At 41.4% G+C, this 20,565-nt stretch overlaps 1 protein-coding gene across 6 annotated transcripts in view; it reads right to left on the minus strand.

Moving 5' to 3' along the window:
• frem1a (Fras1 related extracellular matrix 1a) overlaps positions 1-20,565 on the minus strand; it is a 54,108-nt gene that overhangs the window by 29,773 nt on the left and 3,770 nt on the right. For 4 of the 6 annotated variants that reach the window (XM_044097306.1, XM_044097303.1, XM_044097304.1 and 1 more), the window contains 6 exons: positions 16,882-17,293; positions 8,273-8,367; positions 7,797-8,107; positions 3,050-3,246; positions 2,580-2,903; positions 2,387-2,495 (listed from right to left, as the gene is read on the minus strand). In XM_044097306.1, coding sequence (XP_043953241.1) covers positions 2,387-2,495; positions 2,580-2,903; positions 3,050-3,246; positions 7,797-8,107; positions 8,273-8,367; positions 16,882-17,124 — 1,279 coding nt within the window. In that variant the 5' untranslated portion in view covers positions 17,125-17,293. Of the gene's footprint in view, positions 1-2,386; positions 2,496-2,579; positions 2,904-3,049; positions 3,247-7,796; positions 8,108-8,272; positions 8,368-16,881; positions 17,294-17,511; positions 17,606-20,565 lie in introns of those variants that run through there. The other 2 variants (XM_044097305.1, XM_044097307.1) reach the window with 2 other exon arrangements.

Consider the following 20,565-nt stretch of genomic DNA (forward strand, 5'->3'; position numbering starts at 1 on the left):
TTTACTGTTGATCACCTGGTCCTGGCAGCACAATCCTTGACAGTCCAAAAGCAGTTCAAGCATCTGTCTGATCTGCTTCTGCATTCCTTTAAGAATGAACAGCCTATGATCCTCATTAATACAGACAACCCTCATCTTATCACCCCCATCGAACCAGTCCGGTTGAGTGCTCCGGGTGCACCTGCTGCGTACAGAACAGACAGGGCTGGGCTCTTCACAGGGCTGGGCTCTTCACAGACCAATAAGAACAGCATACAGAGGTCTTCACCAACTGCAGTGTTTGTTTACGTCTGTTTCCCACCCTAAAGCTGGGAAATGTTGAGAAACTCTGGCAGACTCATGTGCTTCCCTACTGAAATGAGAAGACAGTAACCCTTTCCAAACTAGACCAAGAGGCTGTTGATCTGCTGGAGATGAAGACAACGCGTTTGTGTGTGGATGGGATTCTCAGTTAAGCTACACCACTGCTACAGAGAAAAACTATGCCGGTTTTCAGAGCCTCCCCTGAATCAGTTATGTCCAATCTGCGGAACAACAAGAGGAAGCTAAGTAAGAACCCAGCGATGGCTGTTATATATCAGGAGGAGATTCAGAAGCTGGTCCAAACTGGTACTGTGTCAAAACTTGATCCTGAAGAAATCACAGCTGATGGAGAGTCATGGTTCATTCCTCATCATATAGTGAGCCATAACAAGAACAGTCCTGCGTTCATCTGCTCTCACCAGCATCAAGGTCTCAACCTCAAGGACTTCTTACTACCTGAACCCAGGCTTGATGGGGTTCAGCTAGAGTTCCATGAACATGCCATTGCCATCAGCGGTGACATCAAAGGTGTTTCACCAAGTTCACCTCCTACCAGAAGATAGATCCCTCCTGAGGTTCCTTTGGCAGGACCAGGTCAAAGATCGAAAACCGGGCATCTGTGAATGATAGGTGCTCCCCTTTGGTACTACTTGTAGTCCCTGCTGTGCCACCTATGCCCTCCACTGGCACATCACCAATCACAGTTAAGAAGGAGAAGATGTTTTCTGTTTAGTGGTGTTTCTACATTGACAATTGTTTATAAGCCTATCATCTACAGAGGAGGCAAGAGCCTTAGTTGAGAAGCTAAGAGCAATGCTCCTTTCAGAAGGATTTGACTTTCGTCAGTGGGCAAGTAAAGCAGAGGAGCTCATCAGTCACTTACCAAGTGAAGCTCGTTCCTCCACTACAGAGCTTTGGCTGGCACAGGGTAAGTGTGCCCCTTATGAAAGCACACTTGGACTCAGTTAGAACATTCACAGAGATCTCATAGGCTACAAACACAGGCCCCTCAACTATGGATCTTTGACTATAAGGAACATCTACAAAGTTCTTGCATCCCAGTACAATTCACTGGGTTACATCCTGCCATACACAACCCATGCCAAAGTACTGGTTCATCATCTATGGGAGAAACATCAGGACAGGGATGATGCGCGACTGCCGCCCAACCTACAGCAAATGTGGCAGCAATGGGAAGGTGAACTTCATCTACTGCCCCAAATTACCATAGCTAGACACTATACCCCAGCAGTTGATGAGGCTTCGGTCACCAACAGGCAAATACACATCTTCTGTGTATATTTGCAAGTTTATGGGTCAGTTGCGTACCTCAGCACCAAGGACAGCAAGAGTCAAATCCACCTATCCTTCCTCCTAGCCCACTCACGAATAGCCCCCAGGTGACAACTATCCATACCCTGGTTGAAGCTCTCTGATGTAACAGGAGCCCAGTTAGCTAAACTTTCAAATGCAGAGCTCACCCTGAAGATTGACACTACCACCTTGTGGACAGATTCCACCACATTGTTAAGATGGATACTTTCGGGCTCATGTCACTACAAAGCATTTGTGACCACCTGAGTGGCTGAGGTTCAAGACCTAACTGATCCACAATCTTGACATTATACAGATTTAGCCAACAACTCAGCTGATGACATCCCTCGGGGTAAGACCTTACAGGCTTCAAACCCAGGTCCACTGGGTTTGGAGTAGGAAAGATGCAAAAGAACCCGGAATGTTTTGGGTTCTTTTGCATCTTATCATACCCTGAAGTTTATTCCACCTGTTAATGCGCACGAGATGAGGTACCTTCTGGACAGGCTGCCAAAACATCCCAAAGTAAAACTATTGACACCTTTTGCAAACACTCACTACCATGCAGAGTTTTAGAGTAACCAACCGACTTAAATATGTCTGAACTATGGACTCCCACTCTACTCTTGCACAAGAAAAAAAATCCAGTCCCACCCCAAAAGGCCCTATGGCAGATTTGAAACAGCAATCTTTTACAGGAATACAATGCTACCAAATGTCAAACCGAAAGATTCAAAAGAATTCTAGTAATCAGAACATGCTAACATACCCATGTTCCAAGACACTCTTGGTGCATTTGTGTCTGCATTCCTTACAGATGTGTGGATAGTTACTGGTGAGCTATTCACAAAGAAGAAATCATAAACTTCAATTTCCACCTGGAAGGAAAGAAGCAAGTTTCTGATGACAAAACAGGAGGTTGTAATGCAAAGAATTATGATAAGAATAAAAATCAGTTCTACCTCATAAATTCTTCGTTGGGTATGTGAAGAATTTGGGGGTTGAAATGCTATAAGCATGTCATTTAGATCAGGCCATGTAAAGGAGGAGACTGGACGAGTGTGATCAGACAGATGGGTGATAAAGCCTTCCTCAGGGTGCTTAGTGATGTTAAAAACCAGAAGTTGTTTTGGAGTTTCCTCGTCTTCAGCATCCAGTGTTGCAATGGAGAGGGGAGTGAGAATAAACTGGTCGACCTCCAAGATAAACATGGACATGAAAGATGGTTTGGGAGGCTGGTTGGGCATTCCTCCTGCTATCCTGACTGGAATCCAGCCCTGCTCAGACTACAGAAACATTATGTTTAGACCTCTTACAATTTTCGAACAAAGAAAATAAATGTGAATGATTCTCATGTATTTAAAATGTTTACGAAAAACACTTGAGTTGCTATAAATCCTTTCAACACTGTCAGGTTGGGCTTCCAGATTACCTGATATATGCTGCCACTCCTGGTGTCCTTAAGGTCAAGCCTAATTGCAATATAATCGACATCTGGAGAGGGTGGATCTATGTGTTGATACTTTATGCCCATCAGGAGGAAGTCATCACATGGAACGTTTTTGACTGTCACTAGCTTCAGGCCCTTAAGGCAATCTTCAGATGCATACATTCTTCTGGCTTTATCATCTGAATATAGAGATATAACAAAACCAGTTACCTATAAAACAACCACTCTAAACTCTGTTTAGCATGTAATTCACGCTTTTCACATAATTTACATGTGAAAAGCAAGGCTTTAATCCTTGCTTTTCACATGTAAATTATGTAAGTCAATCATCATGTCACGAAATGGTGGATTTTGGTGGTGAGGATGGATACAGATGGACCCTGGTTGTGGTGAATATGGGGGGATTAAATACACAAGGGAACTTAAGGATCTGCCTCCCAATCTATTTTTATAGCAAGTCACCTCCTTATGAACAAAGACCCAAAGAAAAACTATAATCAAATGGTTTAGATCAAAGCAAGTTCAGGTCAAATGCCAAAAAGGAATATGTCCCCTTAATAAAACTTATGGGGAGATATTATGGAAAGTCCAAAACATTGCTCATTGTTCTATACCTTATATAGAACATATGATGTGTGAGGATTTAGGTTCCTGTGCTGTGTTTTGGTTTAATTAGTCCTCTGTCTTGCCCTTGACTGATCCCAGCTGTGTCTCGTGTTCAAAGGCTCCTCTCCTGTGGAACCCATTTTTAGCTCCCATTTTTAGTCGGTGAGTCAAACACACTGTCTACATTCTAAGTCTATGCTTAAAACTTCCCTTTTTCATAAAGCTTTTACTTAGACTGACTTAGTTTATTCTGAGCTATCCCTGTAGATCACATATGTCAGAGTCAAGGCCCGCGGGCCACATCCGGCCCGCGAGAAGATTTTCTACGGCCCCTGGGATGATCTTGATTTATTATTAGAACCGGCCCGCAGCAAGGAAATTTACGAAGGCTTCGGCCGGTCCGCTGCACTAGACCAAATGCGTCATTTAAAAAAATCTCAATGAACATTCGATCAGTCCGGCCCTCGGCTTGTAGCTAAATTTTTTATTTGGCCCTCCGTCCATTTGACTTTGACACCCCTGCTGTAGATATACTGGCAAAGGCCCAGGCTGGAAGAGGACAAAAATATCACTTTTTCTCACTCTGTTTTTCTCCTCTCCATTTATAAATTATCTAGCAGCAACTTTAAGTTCTCTCTCTGTTTTTTCCCTTCGTAGAAGCTACATCTGACCTGGTGCTCTGTTTAGCTATGAAAACTTCCTATAGAGGAGTATTGGCTGGGCTACTTCTGTCAACAACTTTATGTTCTCTATCTGGACATGACATAATTTTGAATCTCATCTAGATAAAGCAACTGAATGAGCTGATGAGCTCATGTTTTTCTCCCTGCAGAATCTGTAATTGTTTCAGAACTTCTGTATTTGTGAAGCTGTATTTCAATGTCAAAGTCACTTACAAAGCTACTGCTGCTACTAACTTTGTTTACTTTCTGTATACCAAAGCAAGAACTCTGGAGTTCTGCATCTTTTAGTATCGTCTCTGTCTGCTGGAGATGTTTGCTTCGGTCTTCCCTCTTTCATGCTATAGCAGAAAAAATCTTTTAAACATATTAAACTAATTCAAAGAACATGTAGTGACTTTCTATGACACATAAGCACATATTACAATTAGTAGGCCCCCTATTGACTAATGAATATCCTCTATACCCACGCACAGAGATCTTTAATTTAGTTGAAGTTCTTTTTTCATTTTTGTATTTAATTTCTAGCTTTTTAAGTTGTTAACATAGTTAACTAACATAGTTAGTCATCAGTTTTGTGGCTGGGCTGTGAAGCACTAAACTAAGAAAGCAAAAGTTTGGAACCACACATTTAATCACACTTCTAAACACTACACCAGGAGTCACCAAACGTTTTGAGACTGGGAGCTACTTCACAGGTACAGAGTAACATAAAGGGCTACTTGTTTGATACAGACATAAATTTTCTTGACTCAGACTTTATAATAAGTGTATATATGTCATGTTCCGTGTTTTTCTGTGTGTTTATTTTGAGTTTCCTGTGTGTCTGAGTCTCCATGTTGTCCTGTCTCCCCTTGATTGCTTCCCAGGTGTGTCTCATTCCCTGATTACCTTCTGTGTATTTACGGTCACCTGTGTCTCTGTCGGGTCCTACGTCTTCATTACGTCTCATTCGGTGGCTAGTCGCTGTCATTCTGTGTGCCCAGTACGTCTTTTCGTTTCTTGTGTATCCGGTTGCTACCGGTGTCGAGCCCAGGCTTTCGCTCGGCCGTGCTGCCCGGTGTATAAGGACTTTGTTTGGACTGTGTTGTGTTTTGGACATTTTGTCATTAAATATATATTTTTTCATCACATCCTGGGTCTCCCGCCTGCTGCCTCACCACCTCACACCAACTTTATGACAATATATATACATGATTACATGCTGCCTGATCATATTAATGTTGGGGACTACTGACAATAGTTATCAGTAATGATTTACCATGGCAGCTATTAATGGGTCTATTTTAGTTCCTAACCTGCAAGGAATCAACCAAAAGCACAAATTGCTTTTCTGCAGAAAAGGAAGCTGAGGCAGACGCGGAGAACCGCCGTCAAACACTGTCTGTGGTCAACTCTGCCGGCTCTCAGTCCCCAACTTCCTTTTATTATGATTACAAGGAAGGAGGTTGGGCTTGTTCACACAGTCACACAAAGGATGGATCAAAGACCTTTACTACAAGATGAACTGGAACCTTCTGTGGACATGCCCTTACAAGAGCATGAGGCTGACCGCTACCAATCAGTTTCATCAGGAAGATGTTAACACAAGCAATTAATGACCAAAGCAGCTGGAGACACAGGAATGTGTAAATTTGTCTAGCCTCCAGGCAAACATCCTAAAAACAGTTACTGATGTACCACAAAAGAAAGAAGTCAAGCAAACAACACACAAAATAATAATATTTTGTGTGATATTTTTGTGTTAATAAGGTAATGTTATTTGAAACAATACTTTTCAAATAAACTCATAAGTAAATGAACTTAGATATTTTTTTCTAACAGCTATGGTTAATTCCTATTATGTGATCAGAAGTTCTTAATTCAGAGTTTTAAGTTTGATTTCCTTTTGGAGCTTTTCTGTCTGATTCTAAATTGACCACAACTGACAGAGTTTGGATTGCTGCAGCTGTACAGCTGGACGCACTGTGAGATTTTCCTTTAAATAAAGAAAGGAAAGAAAAGTTATTGTATTTTTTATTATCCATCCCTCTTTACTATTAACAAAATTGTGGAGAGAAGAAAAAGTTCTTTTGTGCCAAAACATCTTGTATGTCGCACATCAATGGAGTCTGTGGGGGTCAAAGGGCAGTCAAAGCCTAAATCTTATTGGTTAGTTTGCTTTTTCTGCAAGATAAAAATGATGAGTGGAGTTTGAACCTCCCGTTGTTCTAAGATCCCGCCTGAGCTTTTTACAGTGTGCGCTTCAGGTTGCCGGTTTATTAGCTTTTTTTGCGCTTTTGCAAACTTAAAAACTGAAGGGTGACCTGTTGGCTGACATCAGCAGACGTTGAAAAAGAAATGCCCGACAGATCGGAAGGTTCAAAACTGTCACTGCACCTGACTTGTAATAGCACAACCACCTCTCCAACGCGCATCATGTGCGCGTCGCACAAAAGCAGCAAAAACTTAAACCACTAAAACAGCTCACCTTTTTTTTTTTTTTTTTTTTTTTTTTTTACACAAACGATGCTAAATAATAAAGACATGGAAGCGAAGCCGACCTGTGAGACCCACGGAAAGAGGAGGATGTTGATTCCCAGGTTCAGGTTGTGTCAGAAGTCCAAAGGACGAGAAAGGTGAAGCAACAACGTTTGATTAATTGGGGAATGTTTCGACTAGATTAAATGGTTTAACTACCAGTCTCAGCTAACGGGTGACCCATCAGCTCTACAGTTCGGGAAATGTCGAAGAATCTCATAAACCAGCGACCCACCAGAACCGCACGGTAAAAAGATCCGCTGGGATCCAAACCGCAATTAGAAGTACGAGAGGTTCTAACTCTGCTCATTCATTTTTAGTTTATAGAAAAAGCACCAACCCGCCAAATAAACAAAAGTAAACTGACCAATAAGATTTAAGCTTTGGCGTGCCCTTTGACACCAACAGACTCAGACATGCGCTGTATACAAGATGTTTTGACACATAAGATCTTCTTTTTTTCCACAATTTTGTTAATTGTAAAGAAGGTTTGATAATAAAAAAATTTCTTTTTTTACTTCAAGGAAAATCTTAAGGTAGGCAGAGTGTGTGCAGCCTTACAGCTGCAGGCGCTGCTGCCCTCCAATAAAATCCTGCAGGCGTCTGCGCAGTTCTCAACTTTAACCATAGAAAAGATTTTCATGCATAAAGTAATTTATTTTAAAAATTTTTTGTAATTTACTTTTAAAAAATATATATAAATATAAACAAATGTAATTAATCCAATGTAAAAACATTAAATTAAATAATTTCTTTGGCAGTGTTCCCTAATGACAATGGCTATTTTTAGAACTTGCTCTGCAGGCGACTGACAAGGTCCCCTCGGGCACCGTGTTTGTGACTCCTGCACTACACATTCCTGAGACAAATTGTTTCTTTGTCAGGGCTTTTCTTAAAGTTGTGGAATGGCTTTCAAAGTTTACCTAGTTGCTGACGTAGGTAGATAAAACTTTCCGGCTCGTCGCCTCTCTTGGTGGCTCTCTCTGGGTCTCCAGTGACGAGTTTGCCGTGGGCAGGAAGATGGGTTTCCTGTGGACTGAGGTGGATGCTGCATTCCAGACTAGGTTTTCTTTCATAGTGGAAGGAAACCACATTGCCTTCAATAGCATTGGAGAGGCCATACACTTCAGAGACCTGAAGGAATTTGGGACCTATATTAATGATGTTGCATTCAGGCGCTATGATGTCCACAAGGAGGGTAAACGACTCCATGTATGTATTTGTCTCTGTGAAGCTGGTCAGGAACAAGAAAGCATAAAAATACAATAGCAGAATATTAAAAAATTACACATTTCCATGTAAACCTTACAAACATTTCTGAATCTGTTTGGAGAGGTTTGTGTTCCCCTAAACAATATGGACACATTTTATGTTAATTCCTTTATGTTGAATCTGTTACCTATACAGGCGGAGCTTGACAGTATCTTCTTTTAACAAGGGACAGCCATTATGGACATACTTTACTTCATCAGACTGATAATGGCAGTCAAACACCTAAAGTAAACAAAGAAACTTTATATGAAATGCATATTTAGCTCAAAGGTAAGAAACTTTGGTTGATTGTTTCTCTTGTGTGACAATGCTTCTTGGCATAACTCATACTGTTGAAAGGTCTGATGAAGTACCTTTAAAGTGCCTCACATTTTTAAACAAAATACATTACTAGGCCAAGCAGCAGAGGTCTAGGTTCCACATGTCTCTCTGCCCCTTGTTTTCCTATGTGTAGATATAATTTTATATTGTTCAGAGAGGAGCTAATGTTGTTGTGCTTTCATTTCGTTTCCGCCTTTTAACTCAAAATGTCCCATGCAGCAATGAATTGTTAGTAATACACTTTGCTGAAGTCCGTAAAATTGCAAACTTTCTGTAAGGGCGAAAATAGTACCCAAAATGGGGGCAACGGACAGATGTGGAGAATGTGGGATACACTATGCACTCAAACCCTTCAAGTTATGTGTTATTTAAATTATAAAGAAAGAGTTACAGAGCTAAAATTGAAATATTGGCTACCTTCAACAGAAATAAGGGCTACACCTACAAAAGCAATGTAGCCATTTTAGATAGTTTTGATTTAAGGCATAACGAGGCACTTTATCATGATTCAGTCAAAGTAATAAAATAACAATCTGCAGTCTGATTTTTATTGTTAATGTCTTTCTTCCATTTGAGCAGTGAAAGTAAATAAAATATGTTACATGTCTTTTGCTTTAAGTATTTACTACTGGATGTTAGGTTCCATGTTTTTCTGTGTATTTATTTCTAGTTTCCTGTGTCCCTGAGTCTCTGTGTTGTCCTGTCTATCCCCTTGATTAGTTCCCAGGTGTGTCTCGTCCCCTGATTACCTCATGTGTATTTAGAGTCACCTGTGTCTGTCTGTGTTGTGGGTTCCTCGTTGTATTGTTGCGTCCCTGAGTCTGCCTGTTTTGTTTGCCGCTGCTAATTCTGTTGCTACCGGTGTGAGCCCTGGCTTCCGCTCAGCCGTGCCGCCAGAATTTTGTAGATTTATTTTGAAGCTGTAATTATTTATTAAAATTGCCTTTCCTCCACTCACCTGGGTCTACGGCGTCTACCTCACCTCACACCACACATTTCATGACAGAAGGACCCGAACCAACGACAAGGTGAGGTAGCGCACCATCATGGACCCAGAAGGCTTGGAGGATCTTACTTTAACTATTAAGGACTATGTGGATGCGATGGCTAAACCTTACGCCGCCTGCAGACGGCTCGGGTTTGCCATTCGCATGGTTCTGGCGCTGGAATACTGGATTCCGCGTCTTCCGCACCTGGGGTTGGTGGAGTTATGGCAGGAGGCAGAGTGGGAACGCCAGACTGCTCTGGCCATCATGGAGGGACACCCTCTGCCTCGTAAGTCGGACATTACATTCTTCCGTTCCACCAACCCAGCTCCTGTGTCTCCGGAACCGGCACGTCCAGCCGGCGCTTCCGAGGCCGGCGTTCCAGCCGGCGCTTCCGAGGCCGGCGTTCCAGCCGGCGCTTCCGAAGCCGGCGTTCCAGCCGGCGCGTCCGAGGCCGGCGTTCCAGCCGGCGCGTCCGAGGCCGGCGTTCCAGCCGGCGCGTCCGAACATTCATCATCCGAGCCTCCTAGCCAGTCCCCCGAGCCTCCTAGCCAGTCCCCCGAGCCTCCTAGCCAGTCCCCCGAGCCTCCTAGCCAGTCCCCCGAGCCTCCTAGCCAGTCCCCCGAGCCTCCTAGCCAGTCCCCCGAGCCTCCACTCCGCCTTCAGCGCCGCGGACGGCCCCCGGACCTGCCCCGTGGGCTCCGCCTTCAGCGCAGTCCCCGGACCTGCCCCGTGGGCTCCGCCTTCAGCGCCGCGGACGGCCCCCGGACCTGCCCCGTGGGCTCCGCCTTTTTTTTGCCTCCGCCCACCCTGTGGGTAGTTTTTCGTTGTTTGGACTCTGGCCCTCCTTCCAGCGCCCCTCTGCCCACCCTTGTTGTGTTTGATTTTTGGACTGTTTTTGGGCGTCTTGGAGCCGCCCTTTGAGGGGGGGGTACTGTTAGGTTCCATGTTTTTCTGTGTATTTATTTCTAGTTTCCTGTGTCCCTGAGTCTCTGTGTTGTCCTGTCTATCCCCTTGATTAGTTCCCAGGTGTGTCTCGTCCCCTGATTACCTCATGTGTATTTAGAGTCACCTGTGTCTGTCTGTGTTGTGGGTTCCTCGTTGTATTGTTGCGTCCCTGAGTCTGCCTGTTTTGTTTGCCGCTGCTAATTCTGTTGCTACCGGTGTGAGCCCTGGCTTCCGCTCAGCCGTGCCGCCAGAATTTTGTAGATTTATTTTGAAGCTGTAATTATTTATTAAAATTGCCTTTCCTCCACTCACCTGGGTCTACGGCGTCTACCTCACCTCACACCACACATTTCATGACACTGGAGGGTTTGTTGTTTGTGCTGCAGAGCCACAGTTAACAGATAGCTCCTCACTTCAGTGGCTCTAGGAGTCTGTACAGTTCAGTGCTGCTGTTGCTCCTCTTACACATTGGCCTGAACCATTGTTCCAGGGTTTATACAGGAATCCTAGACTTGAAGTTAGTAGCTTTTACTACCTGTTTTCACTACCTCTAGAATATTTTTACTACCAATACAAAATCGAGCAGAAGTCTCTTTTGGGGAGCAGTGAATTCTAGGGATGCACCGATTTATCAACCAGTTCATTTATCAACAAAGGTCTGAAAATGAGCCACTGTCCTCTTCTGCTCTACAGTGAGTGAGGCACAGATATGAATCGTGGTGCTATTGGAGATGGGAAATGGCCCTCTCATATGTTTCAAACGGTTTTTGGATCGGCCTTACGGGTCCTGAACGGGAAGGAGATATTCGGACTGCTTTGTCCAGAAAAACTGACTGGATGTCTCACAAAGATAGAATTCTTTCTCCACCTTTCTGTTATACACACGCACACACCCACACCCACACACAAGTTAGAAGAGGTTTAATTACTATAGCAAAAGAACACAGAGAAAGGCAGAGCTGCTGGTTTGGAATACAAAGACGCCATCTCTGTAGTTCTAACTATGGCAGAACACTTTGTTATTACAGATGGCAGAACAGAATGTCAGAACTAGAAACATGGTGGAACACTCAATTATAGACCCTTTTCACATGACGTCAGACAATGTTATGACTCGATGCAGTGTATCTTTAGTTCTGGAGTGTGGAGTTGACGCAGTTTCCGGACTCTAAAGCATCTGCCACAATCACAGTTTGAAGATATAGCACCATTTATCACAAATTTTCTTTATCAACAAAATCTAAACTGGACAAATTCTTCTCTGAATGATACCTGTTTGACTATGAAGGCACATGTTTTGTTTTTTTCTAGTTGTTAGTTGATATGCTAGGATAGCAATAGTAATTTACCATTCCTTTCTGTTTTGGAAATAGAACATATTTAGTTTCTAATCTTAATCAGACTAATCTTAATCAGACTCATTTTACGTGTCACCAGTCACGTACAATGCATGAATGTAAATATCCCGTATTACCCCCTTCCCCTCCCTACGTCTTAGGCTAGTTTCACCACCCACTCAGTAGTAACATTACCCCTAGTCTGAAGTCCAAAACCTGACAGTTATGCCACACACCTGCTACTCCACCACGTCCTGAGATGTCAAATTCTTAAGATAGAGACATGAGTAGGAAGACGCTCATCCCAGGCTGAACAGCTCTGGTGAGGATAAAAGCTGTCTGATATCTGGAGATAAACATTTCATGGTATTCATTGAACAATACCATGAAATGTTTTCTGAAAAAAAAATTATATATATAACACAACAGACCTGCGGGCACCTCATACTGTGAGAGTGACATGACACATAGCTGTGGTGTCTTGTGTGGTTTTGAAAGATGGCAACTCCAGTAAAGTTTAAAGATAATTGTTGAAACCTCATTTCTCATGTTGGCTACAAAATTCTGAGTAAGATAGAAGTCAGTAATGTTAATGAATTGTTTTCCAAACAGTTGAGGGAGAGGTATCAGTGAGAGGACAATGTTACAGGTCAATGAATAAAACGAGAAAGCTCATGTTTCTTCAATGAATACTTATCAAATATTATGATTAGAGGGTAAAGTTTATTTTACTTTTTTTGCTGTGGTTGTAGACTTGGAAGTAGAAAATTGATGACAACATGCGAATACAATTTTTACATCCCTGTAACATATAGTGCGTAAGTCAATATTTAAAGTGCTTTTCTAAACAACAGTGTTGGAAGATGTCAGTGATTTTACATTAATATAGAAAGTGAACCTCTAAACGTTATAGCACTGACAGATAGCGGTGTATATTTTTCCTAACTGTGGCTAAAGCTGCTGCTAGCTGGCTTACTTTCTGATCGGAGGCTGTTTTCTGTTTCCTTTATTTACCATTGGAGAATGGTTAAATTGACAATGACTGATAACAGCTATCTAACACTTAAATGCTGTTGTTATTAACCTTACCTTAATTATAGCCTTAAGATAATGAGTATCCGTGAATTTTTCAGTCTGGTTTTCCAAGGCAAAATCACACCGGAAGTAAAGATACCCTGCTTCGAGTCATAACGGCCGTTGTCTGACATAACTGTGAAAAGGGTCTTTTGGCAGAAGCTGCAGCCTTCAGACACCGGCCTCCTCATTGGCAGGAGACAATGCATACAATAAAGTGAGAAGAGGAGGCAAGGAAATCTAAAAATAGCAACTTATGCATAAGAAAAAGGAAAAATAAAATATATACATTTCTCAATAAAATTGGAAAAGGGAAGATATATATATATATATATATATATATATATATATATATATATATATATATATATATATATATATATATACATATATATATATAAGCACTAACTGATGGCACTTTTTAAATTTTGTTGTTCTTGTGATAATGACAATGAAGATCTATCTATCTATCTATCTGTGCTGTCCTTGAGTCCAGCTTTTTCCAGCCATTCTGATATCAGCCACTTCGGTTATTTGCTGGTGGTACATCCCATGTAGGGGCTTGTCCTCCCATGATGGTACCTCCAGCACCTCAGCTTCTGTTCCCCATTGTTTGAGACATTCGCTGAGCACATTGTGTGTTGAGGCTTTGTCCCTGATGTAGCTATGGATCTTGGATGTTTCGTCTTGGACAGTGGTTCTCACACTCACTAGTCCTCTGCCTCCTTCCTTGCGGCTCGTGAGGGTGCTGGATTTGGGGTGGAACCCTTCATGTATTGTTAATAGTTTTCGGGTCTTAACATCTGTGGCCTGTATCTCCTCCTTTGGCCAGCTAATTCCTGCAGGGTATCTGATTACTGGCAAGGCATAGCTGTTTTTTGCACAGATCTTGTTCTTGCCATTGAGCTGGCTTCTCAGGACTTGCCTTATTTGTTGGAGGTATTTGGCTGTGGCTCTTTTCCATGTGACCTCATCGAGGTTGCCATTTGCTTGTGGTATTCCCAGGTATTTGTAACTGTCTGCTATTGTTCCTTCTGGGAGTGAGACCCCTTCTGTACGGATGACCTTCCCTCTCTTTGTAATCATCCGACCACACTTCTGTAGTCCGAATGACATCCCAATGTCCGTGCTGTATATCCTGGTGGTGTGGATTAGTGAGTCGATGTTTCGCTCACTCTTGCCGTACAGCTTGATGTCATCCATGTAGAGGAGGTGACTGATGTTGGGTCGGTATCCATAGCCAGTCTTGTTGATGATTTGGCTGAGGGGGTTCAGGCCTATGCAGAACAGCAATGGAGACAGAGCATCTCCTTGGTATATGCCGCATTTGATGGACACTTGTACAAGTGGTTTGCAATCGGCTTCAAGGGTGGTTTTCCACAGCCCCATCAAGTTTGCAATGAAGGCTTTCAAGGTCTTGTTGATGTTGTACATCTCTAAGCATTCAATGATCCAAGTGTGTGGCATTGAGTCATATGCTTTCTTGTAATCAATCCAAGCCGTGCACAGGTGGTGTGTCGGGTTTTGTAGTCTCAGGCAACTGTGTGGTCTTAAAGGAGTTGGTGTTTGGCTCCTCTGCTATTTGCACTGATACTCTTCTGTGCCATGCTCATGTATTTATCCATGTGTTTGCTTATCTTATCTGCTATAATGCCTGACATGAGCTTCCAGGTTGTGGAGAGACAGGTTATTGGTCGGATGGGACTGAACCCTTTGATGGATCCTTCTGGATCAGGATTGTGCGCCCTTTAGTTAACTATTCAGGGTGAGTCCCATTCTGTAGCAGCTGGTTCATTTGGGCTGCCAGTCGCTCATGGCATATATATATATAGATCTGCAATTATTTCTAATTGTGTCAGTTTTGGTCGTCCAATTAATGTGTTTGGTTTAAAAATGTACCATATAGGGAAAATGATCAAACCTTTCATCTTGTGTTATTGCCAAGAAGTTATTGCTAAACCAGTACACACTGATTTGCGTCATTAGATGGGAGCATGTCAGGTAAGGAGTCAGTCTTGTGTATCCTATTCAGGTTTGTTGTTGATGAGACACACTTTCAATGCCACTGCAAATAAGTTAGGTCTTATTCACCTCTTGTAAATACAAGTTGCCAATTAGCCTCTTTAAAACTAAAACTGAAATACTTGTCAGTTTATACAGTTATTAATGATAATAAAATATATAAAACAAAACAAACATCTCGGATAGTCGAACCTCAGATTCAGGAAGAGCAGTGCGGTTTTTGTCCTGGTTGTGCATCACTGGACCAGATCTACTCCCTCAGCAGGGTCCTGAAGTGTACCTGGGAGTTTGCCCAACCTGTTTACATGTACTTTGTGGACTTGGGAGAAGGCGTTTGGGGCACCTTGTTGTGGGTTCTCTGGGAGTACGGGGTATCGGGCTATTTGATAAAGACTGTTAGGTCCCTGTATGACTATGGTGTCAGAGTCTGGTCTGCATTGCCGGCAGTAAGTCGGGCTTGTTTCCAGTGAGAATTGGACTTTGCCACCGATTCTGACCTTTACTTTTAACGCCCATCAGGCCTACTCACATTCCTCTACGGGGGTGTTTTTAAAACGCAATTTGGAAAGCCAGGCAGCACAAGAGGGTCCGTTAAGGACCCTGTTGAGGACAGAATTTCTAGGCGCAGCCAAGGTGTTGAGGAGATTTGGTGTGATGGCCTTAAGATCGCATCTCTGCTTTGTGCGGATGATGTGGTCCTATTGACTTCATCTTGTCATGATCTACAGCTTTCACTGGAGTGGTTCACAGTCAATGATGATTGTACGTTGAAGCACTGAGGAGTTACAGTCATTAGAACTTTGTATGTACATCCTGAAAACTAAACATGTCTAAATTGACATTTCTTTTTTTGCTATTTTGATCAATCTTGAAATCCACGAGCAGAATACATTATTCTACAAATTTATTGTATTTTCCAGTCCATACATTCAACACTCAATGTGCATTTACAAGAAATAAAAATTAAAAATCTGGTGAAGCAATATTTTCAATTTCTTTTGTCTTACAAACGTAATAGCTACAAACTACTTACAGTTAAAATATGTTTGACTGCAAAAATAGAAAATTTAGCTTGTTGTCTTTATAAAGAGACCAAGCTTTTGCATGTACCCCAAATTGTTGAAGAACAGCGGCTGATTTAATTTGGGTATATCTTTTTAGGAGTTTTTGGTGATTTTTGTACTGCCAGTTAAGGGGCTATACTCATATTTGTTTTGTTTGCATTTACCCAGAATGTATTCAGCTATCATTCACTTTCTGCTTTTGCAGCAGCCCCCAGGCCACTTGGCATTCACATGCAGTCAAACTGCAGAAGAGTTCACTTCAACCTAAACTGTGACCTGGGTTTGTAGGGGAACACCTTTCCAAATGAAACTCACTCTCTAGGCAAACAAATTGGAGATTGATTAAAGCAGACAAAACAGCATTGCTGTGAATGCACCCCTGAATTCTCTGCAGTGGCATTGAAAACTTACTGGGGAAAAAAAGCTTCACCATCTAATGCACAGGTGCCAAAGGTTCCACTGCCCTGCAACTTTTAGATGTGCTTCCGGTGTACCACATCAGAATACAATAATTAGGTCATTAGCAAGGCTCTGGAGAACTTATCTACCCAAGAAAGAGGTAATTAAGCCATTTCATTCCAGTGTTTTGTACCTGTGGCACATTTAAAAACTGCAGGACAGTGGCCCTCGAGGACTGGAGTTTGACACCCCTGGTCTAATGTGTGCATCATCATAAGTTCTTCAATGTCACTTTTTCTTTTTTCAGTGACATTTTATTTTTCAATGTGAAATCAGTGTCAGATATCACAGTTTTAGCTCTGTATTCATGAGGAACCATGGAAAGCTGACACATACATGAGATGATTGGTACCCCAACCTTGAGCCTTTGATATATTAAGTTTTAGACAGATATATCAAAGGCTGTTCCAACTGGTGATATAGGCTGGTTCAGTGACAACTTGAAGAACCTGTTGTTCAAATTGTTTTAGTCCCGGTAAAAAGAATTTGCATTTTTTTTTATCTTGTACATGAGGGTTCCATTACCTGTGGCACAAGTTTTCCCACTCTTTGAGTAATGGGCTCATTTAATACTACTTCCACCTTGCATGCATCCTTCTTAGCAGGAACATGGAACTGCAGATCCCCTTCCTGAAGGTAGATTGACTGACCTCGTTTCACCTTTAAACCTTTATTGACTTTTACTAGCGAACAAAGAGATGAACAGGTCAGTAATAGCAAAAGCACCACAAGCAAGGACAAGACCAGTGTGTGACCTGGAAAACCCATCACTTTCAGTCCCAAGGCGTTATAGGAAGGATATCTAGCAGCCTCCAGATGGAGCCTGTGTCTCTCTCAGCAACACACTCCAGTCAGAGTTTGTCTGGGATTCACTCAACTTTACTTTTGACAGCATGTCAAGCTGCGCCTTTTAGTTGGTCACATGGTCAGTTGGGATCTGTGGAAAACACAACATTTCAGGCTAAGGCATTTCATAAACAAGCAAAAAACTATTCAACACATCAAGAAAACTCATTGGTTCCTGAGTAGTTTACCATTTAAATTATTTGTGCTTCATATTTGTGTATAAATCATTTAATAACACATAAAAATATGATTTTTTCATATTTGTTAAAACTGTCACTATGCTATGAGACATTGTAAGAGCGGAAATACCTTAATGGAGTTGTTTTTTACTGAGGAAATCTGGCGCTATTAAAGGTCAATTTGACCTGAACGCTCTTTCCCCTGCTTACGTGCGAAGCACAAAACTGGACCAAATATGGCTTGGGAAGCAAGATGTTTGGATAGATAAGTATAACAATTGTGATGAGTTGGCTTATTCGGCAACCCTGAAATGAAGCAAATGTAAGGTCAAAAAGTTTGAACATTCCCAAAAAGGAACCCCATCCACACTCAACTCAAAGACTGCCAGAAAACCTACGTAAAAGCATACGCAAAACACGAGCAGCAATATTATTGGTCAAAACTTACCAAGCCACACCAATGGAATTGAGATACTTTAAAAACAGATTGTATCTAGAATACTTTTAGATTTTTGGGGATTTTGGGAACTTTCGATCTCGAGTTGATGTAATTGTAACATGATCTGTGGAAAAGTGTAATAAATCTCCACCCGCCGTGCCCTGCAGCTAAGGGACTCGTTTCTGAGTATTATTTCTTATTTTATAAAGTAAAATACTCAGTGGTTAGCACTTATCCTAGTGCTAACCACTGAAATACACAACTCCATCAGAAACAACCAATCAGAGCCAGGAGGATGGTTTTAGCACTGTCAGTCACTCCTATGCAAACTTTGCTCATATCCTCCCCTTTGCTCTCTGCAAAGTTACAACTGGTTAATTTCAACTAGCCTGCCATGAATGCTCAGGCTAGTTAGTGGGATGGCTAATAAACATTTCTCCTGGATTGGTACTTTGTTTCTCTGCCTTAATTAACACATTAAGACAGAGTGCATAAGAGTGATTGACAGCACTAAGACCCTCCTCCTGTCATGACTGATCATTTTAACTGGGAGCGGTGCATTTTTTCAGGTGATAATAATACCACAAAGTGGAGATGGAGGAGCGCAAGATTTTCACAGGTTAGCTGTCTTATAACCAGGGCCGGCCCAAGCCTCCATGGGGCCCTAAGCAAAATTTGGTTTTGGGGCCCTCTAGTTCTGCTAACAATGTGGACCGGCTGAAATCAGCAGAACAATCATTATAAACTTATTGCATCTCTGGCAGTGCTGCTTACATTATACATGTATACATGTATAATATAGGATATATTTATTGGCCAACTGATTTATCAACCAGTTAATTTCTGGGCGCTGATTTCCCTAATTTTGGGGATCGTGATCTGCTGATACTTCTATGTGAAGCCCATCTTATTCCCTAATCTTATCTTTGTTAGCAAAGGGTTAAAAATTAGTCTCTGTCTTCTTCTGCTCTGTCGTGAGAGGTTTGACTGACAAACAGGTCCACCAGGTCAGGTCTGCACATTTACAGTTAACAATATTCACCCACTGTTGCCAACTCAGTGACTTTCTTGCTATATTTAGCGATAGCTCAGACAAAACAAATATATATCAGCCAAAATTTTAATTGGCAGGTTAGCTTTTAAAGATCGGTAACCGGCGATCGGCCAGAAAACTGCAATCGTGAAGTCCTACACAAATATTCATGACATTCTTTGACTAAATAAATTTCTCTTAAGCTTTACTCCAATAGCTAAAAATGTAATTCATATTAGATGAGTCTTTCTTCCCTGAAAATGTGGACCAGTACCGGTTCTGGACTGACTCTGCACCTTTAAATGATTTTAACAAAGGTTTCACATAACTTAGAAGTTGATGTAAAAATAATGGTTTTTTTAGCCACAAAATGATTATACTCTGCAGCAAACAACAAATCTCCAACTACAGCATAGAGCAGCTCATCGATGTAGCAGCTATGTACCCTGACGTATAAACATTTTGTTAGACAAGGTCAAACATTGAGAAGTTTTCATTATTGTTATCAAACATGCCGTTTTGAAGCCAAAAATACCTCAGAAATATAGAGAGCCAACCATGAGAATCAACTCATTTAAAGTTTAAACTCAGTTTCACATAAATACAAAGACCCTGGAATAATTGTTTGGCTGTTGAGCTGGACCGTCCCAGATAACTATCAAGCTAATTTTCTATTTGCTGATTTACAAATCTTTTACATTACATTACCAAGGCAGATTAAAACAAATCTTTATCTTGGCTTTTTTCTATATTTCTTTTTTCTTTTCTTCCTCCCTGAAGGTTAAGTCCTTTTTTGAGACATTGTTTTGCTTACTTAACTTCTGACCGGAGCTGTGGACGTTTGGATGCGCTGTGCACATTGCACGCCAGCTCATGTTACCGGAGAAGCGTGCGGTACCTGCCACCAGGGGCCCCCAAGAGCAATCTTTTTTCTTTCTTTTTATCAATAAAATAATAATTTCTGCATACCTTATCAAATATATATTATTGTAAAAACAAATCACTTCATAGTGAAGTTGTGTTTTTGATATTATAATGACAAAAGTTATTACAAAAATAAAAAGGACCCTTTAGTAGCCTTGCGGCTCTGAGCGTCTGCTTAGTTTACTTATGTCTTGGGCCCTGCTCATAATATGATGTCATAACAAGACCGTCTTAACAAATATAGAAAAAACATATTTTTGTAAAAGTTTCATACCATATATGTTTTTCTTGTTTGTTTTTCATTTTAGTTGAAATTTTTAATGAGTTATGCAGATAACCAATCATGAGGACAACATGTAAATGTCTTTTTGTTTCTTAATTCTTTTTATTTGTCATGAGCCACCTGTTTGAGCTGTTTGAGTTTTATTTTTAATCTGTTTTAATGAGATGCTTTTAGTGTCATTGTCATTGGGTAACACAGTTCTTGGTATTACTTTCAAGCAACTGAAAGTAATACTTTTCTTTGTATTACTGTTCAATACAAAGAATAGTAATTAGTTCTTTGTATTGAGTACCTTAGTTCTTCCTCATGTCCTTTTCTGTGGATATTTTGCTATAAGGTCGTAGCTTTTGGTTAGTTAGATCTTCTGTGTTTCCATTCAGGTTCTCCTGTGCATATTACCTTCACTCAGCTCCCTAGCTGCTCTGGATCTTGTTTTTTGGACTTTTATGATTTCCATCTTACTCTTCATATCTCAAAGAAATTCCTTAGTTTCTTTCTCTCACTG

Source organism: Gambusia affinis, linkage group LG18, assembly GCF_019740435.1.
Source record: "Gambusia affinis linkage group LG18, SWU_Gaff_1.0, whole genome shotgun sequence".
NCBI lineage: Eukaryota > Metazoa > Chordata > Actinopteri > Cyprinodontiformes > Poeciliidae > Gambusia > Gambusia affinis.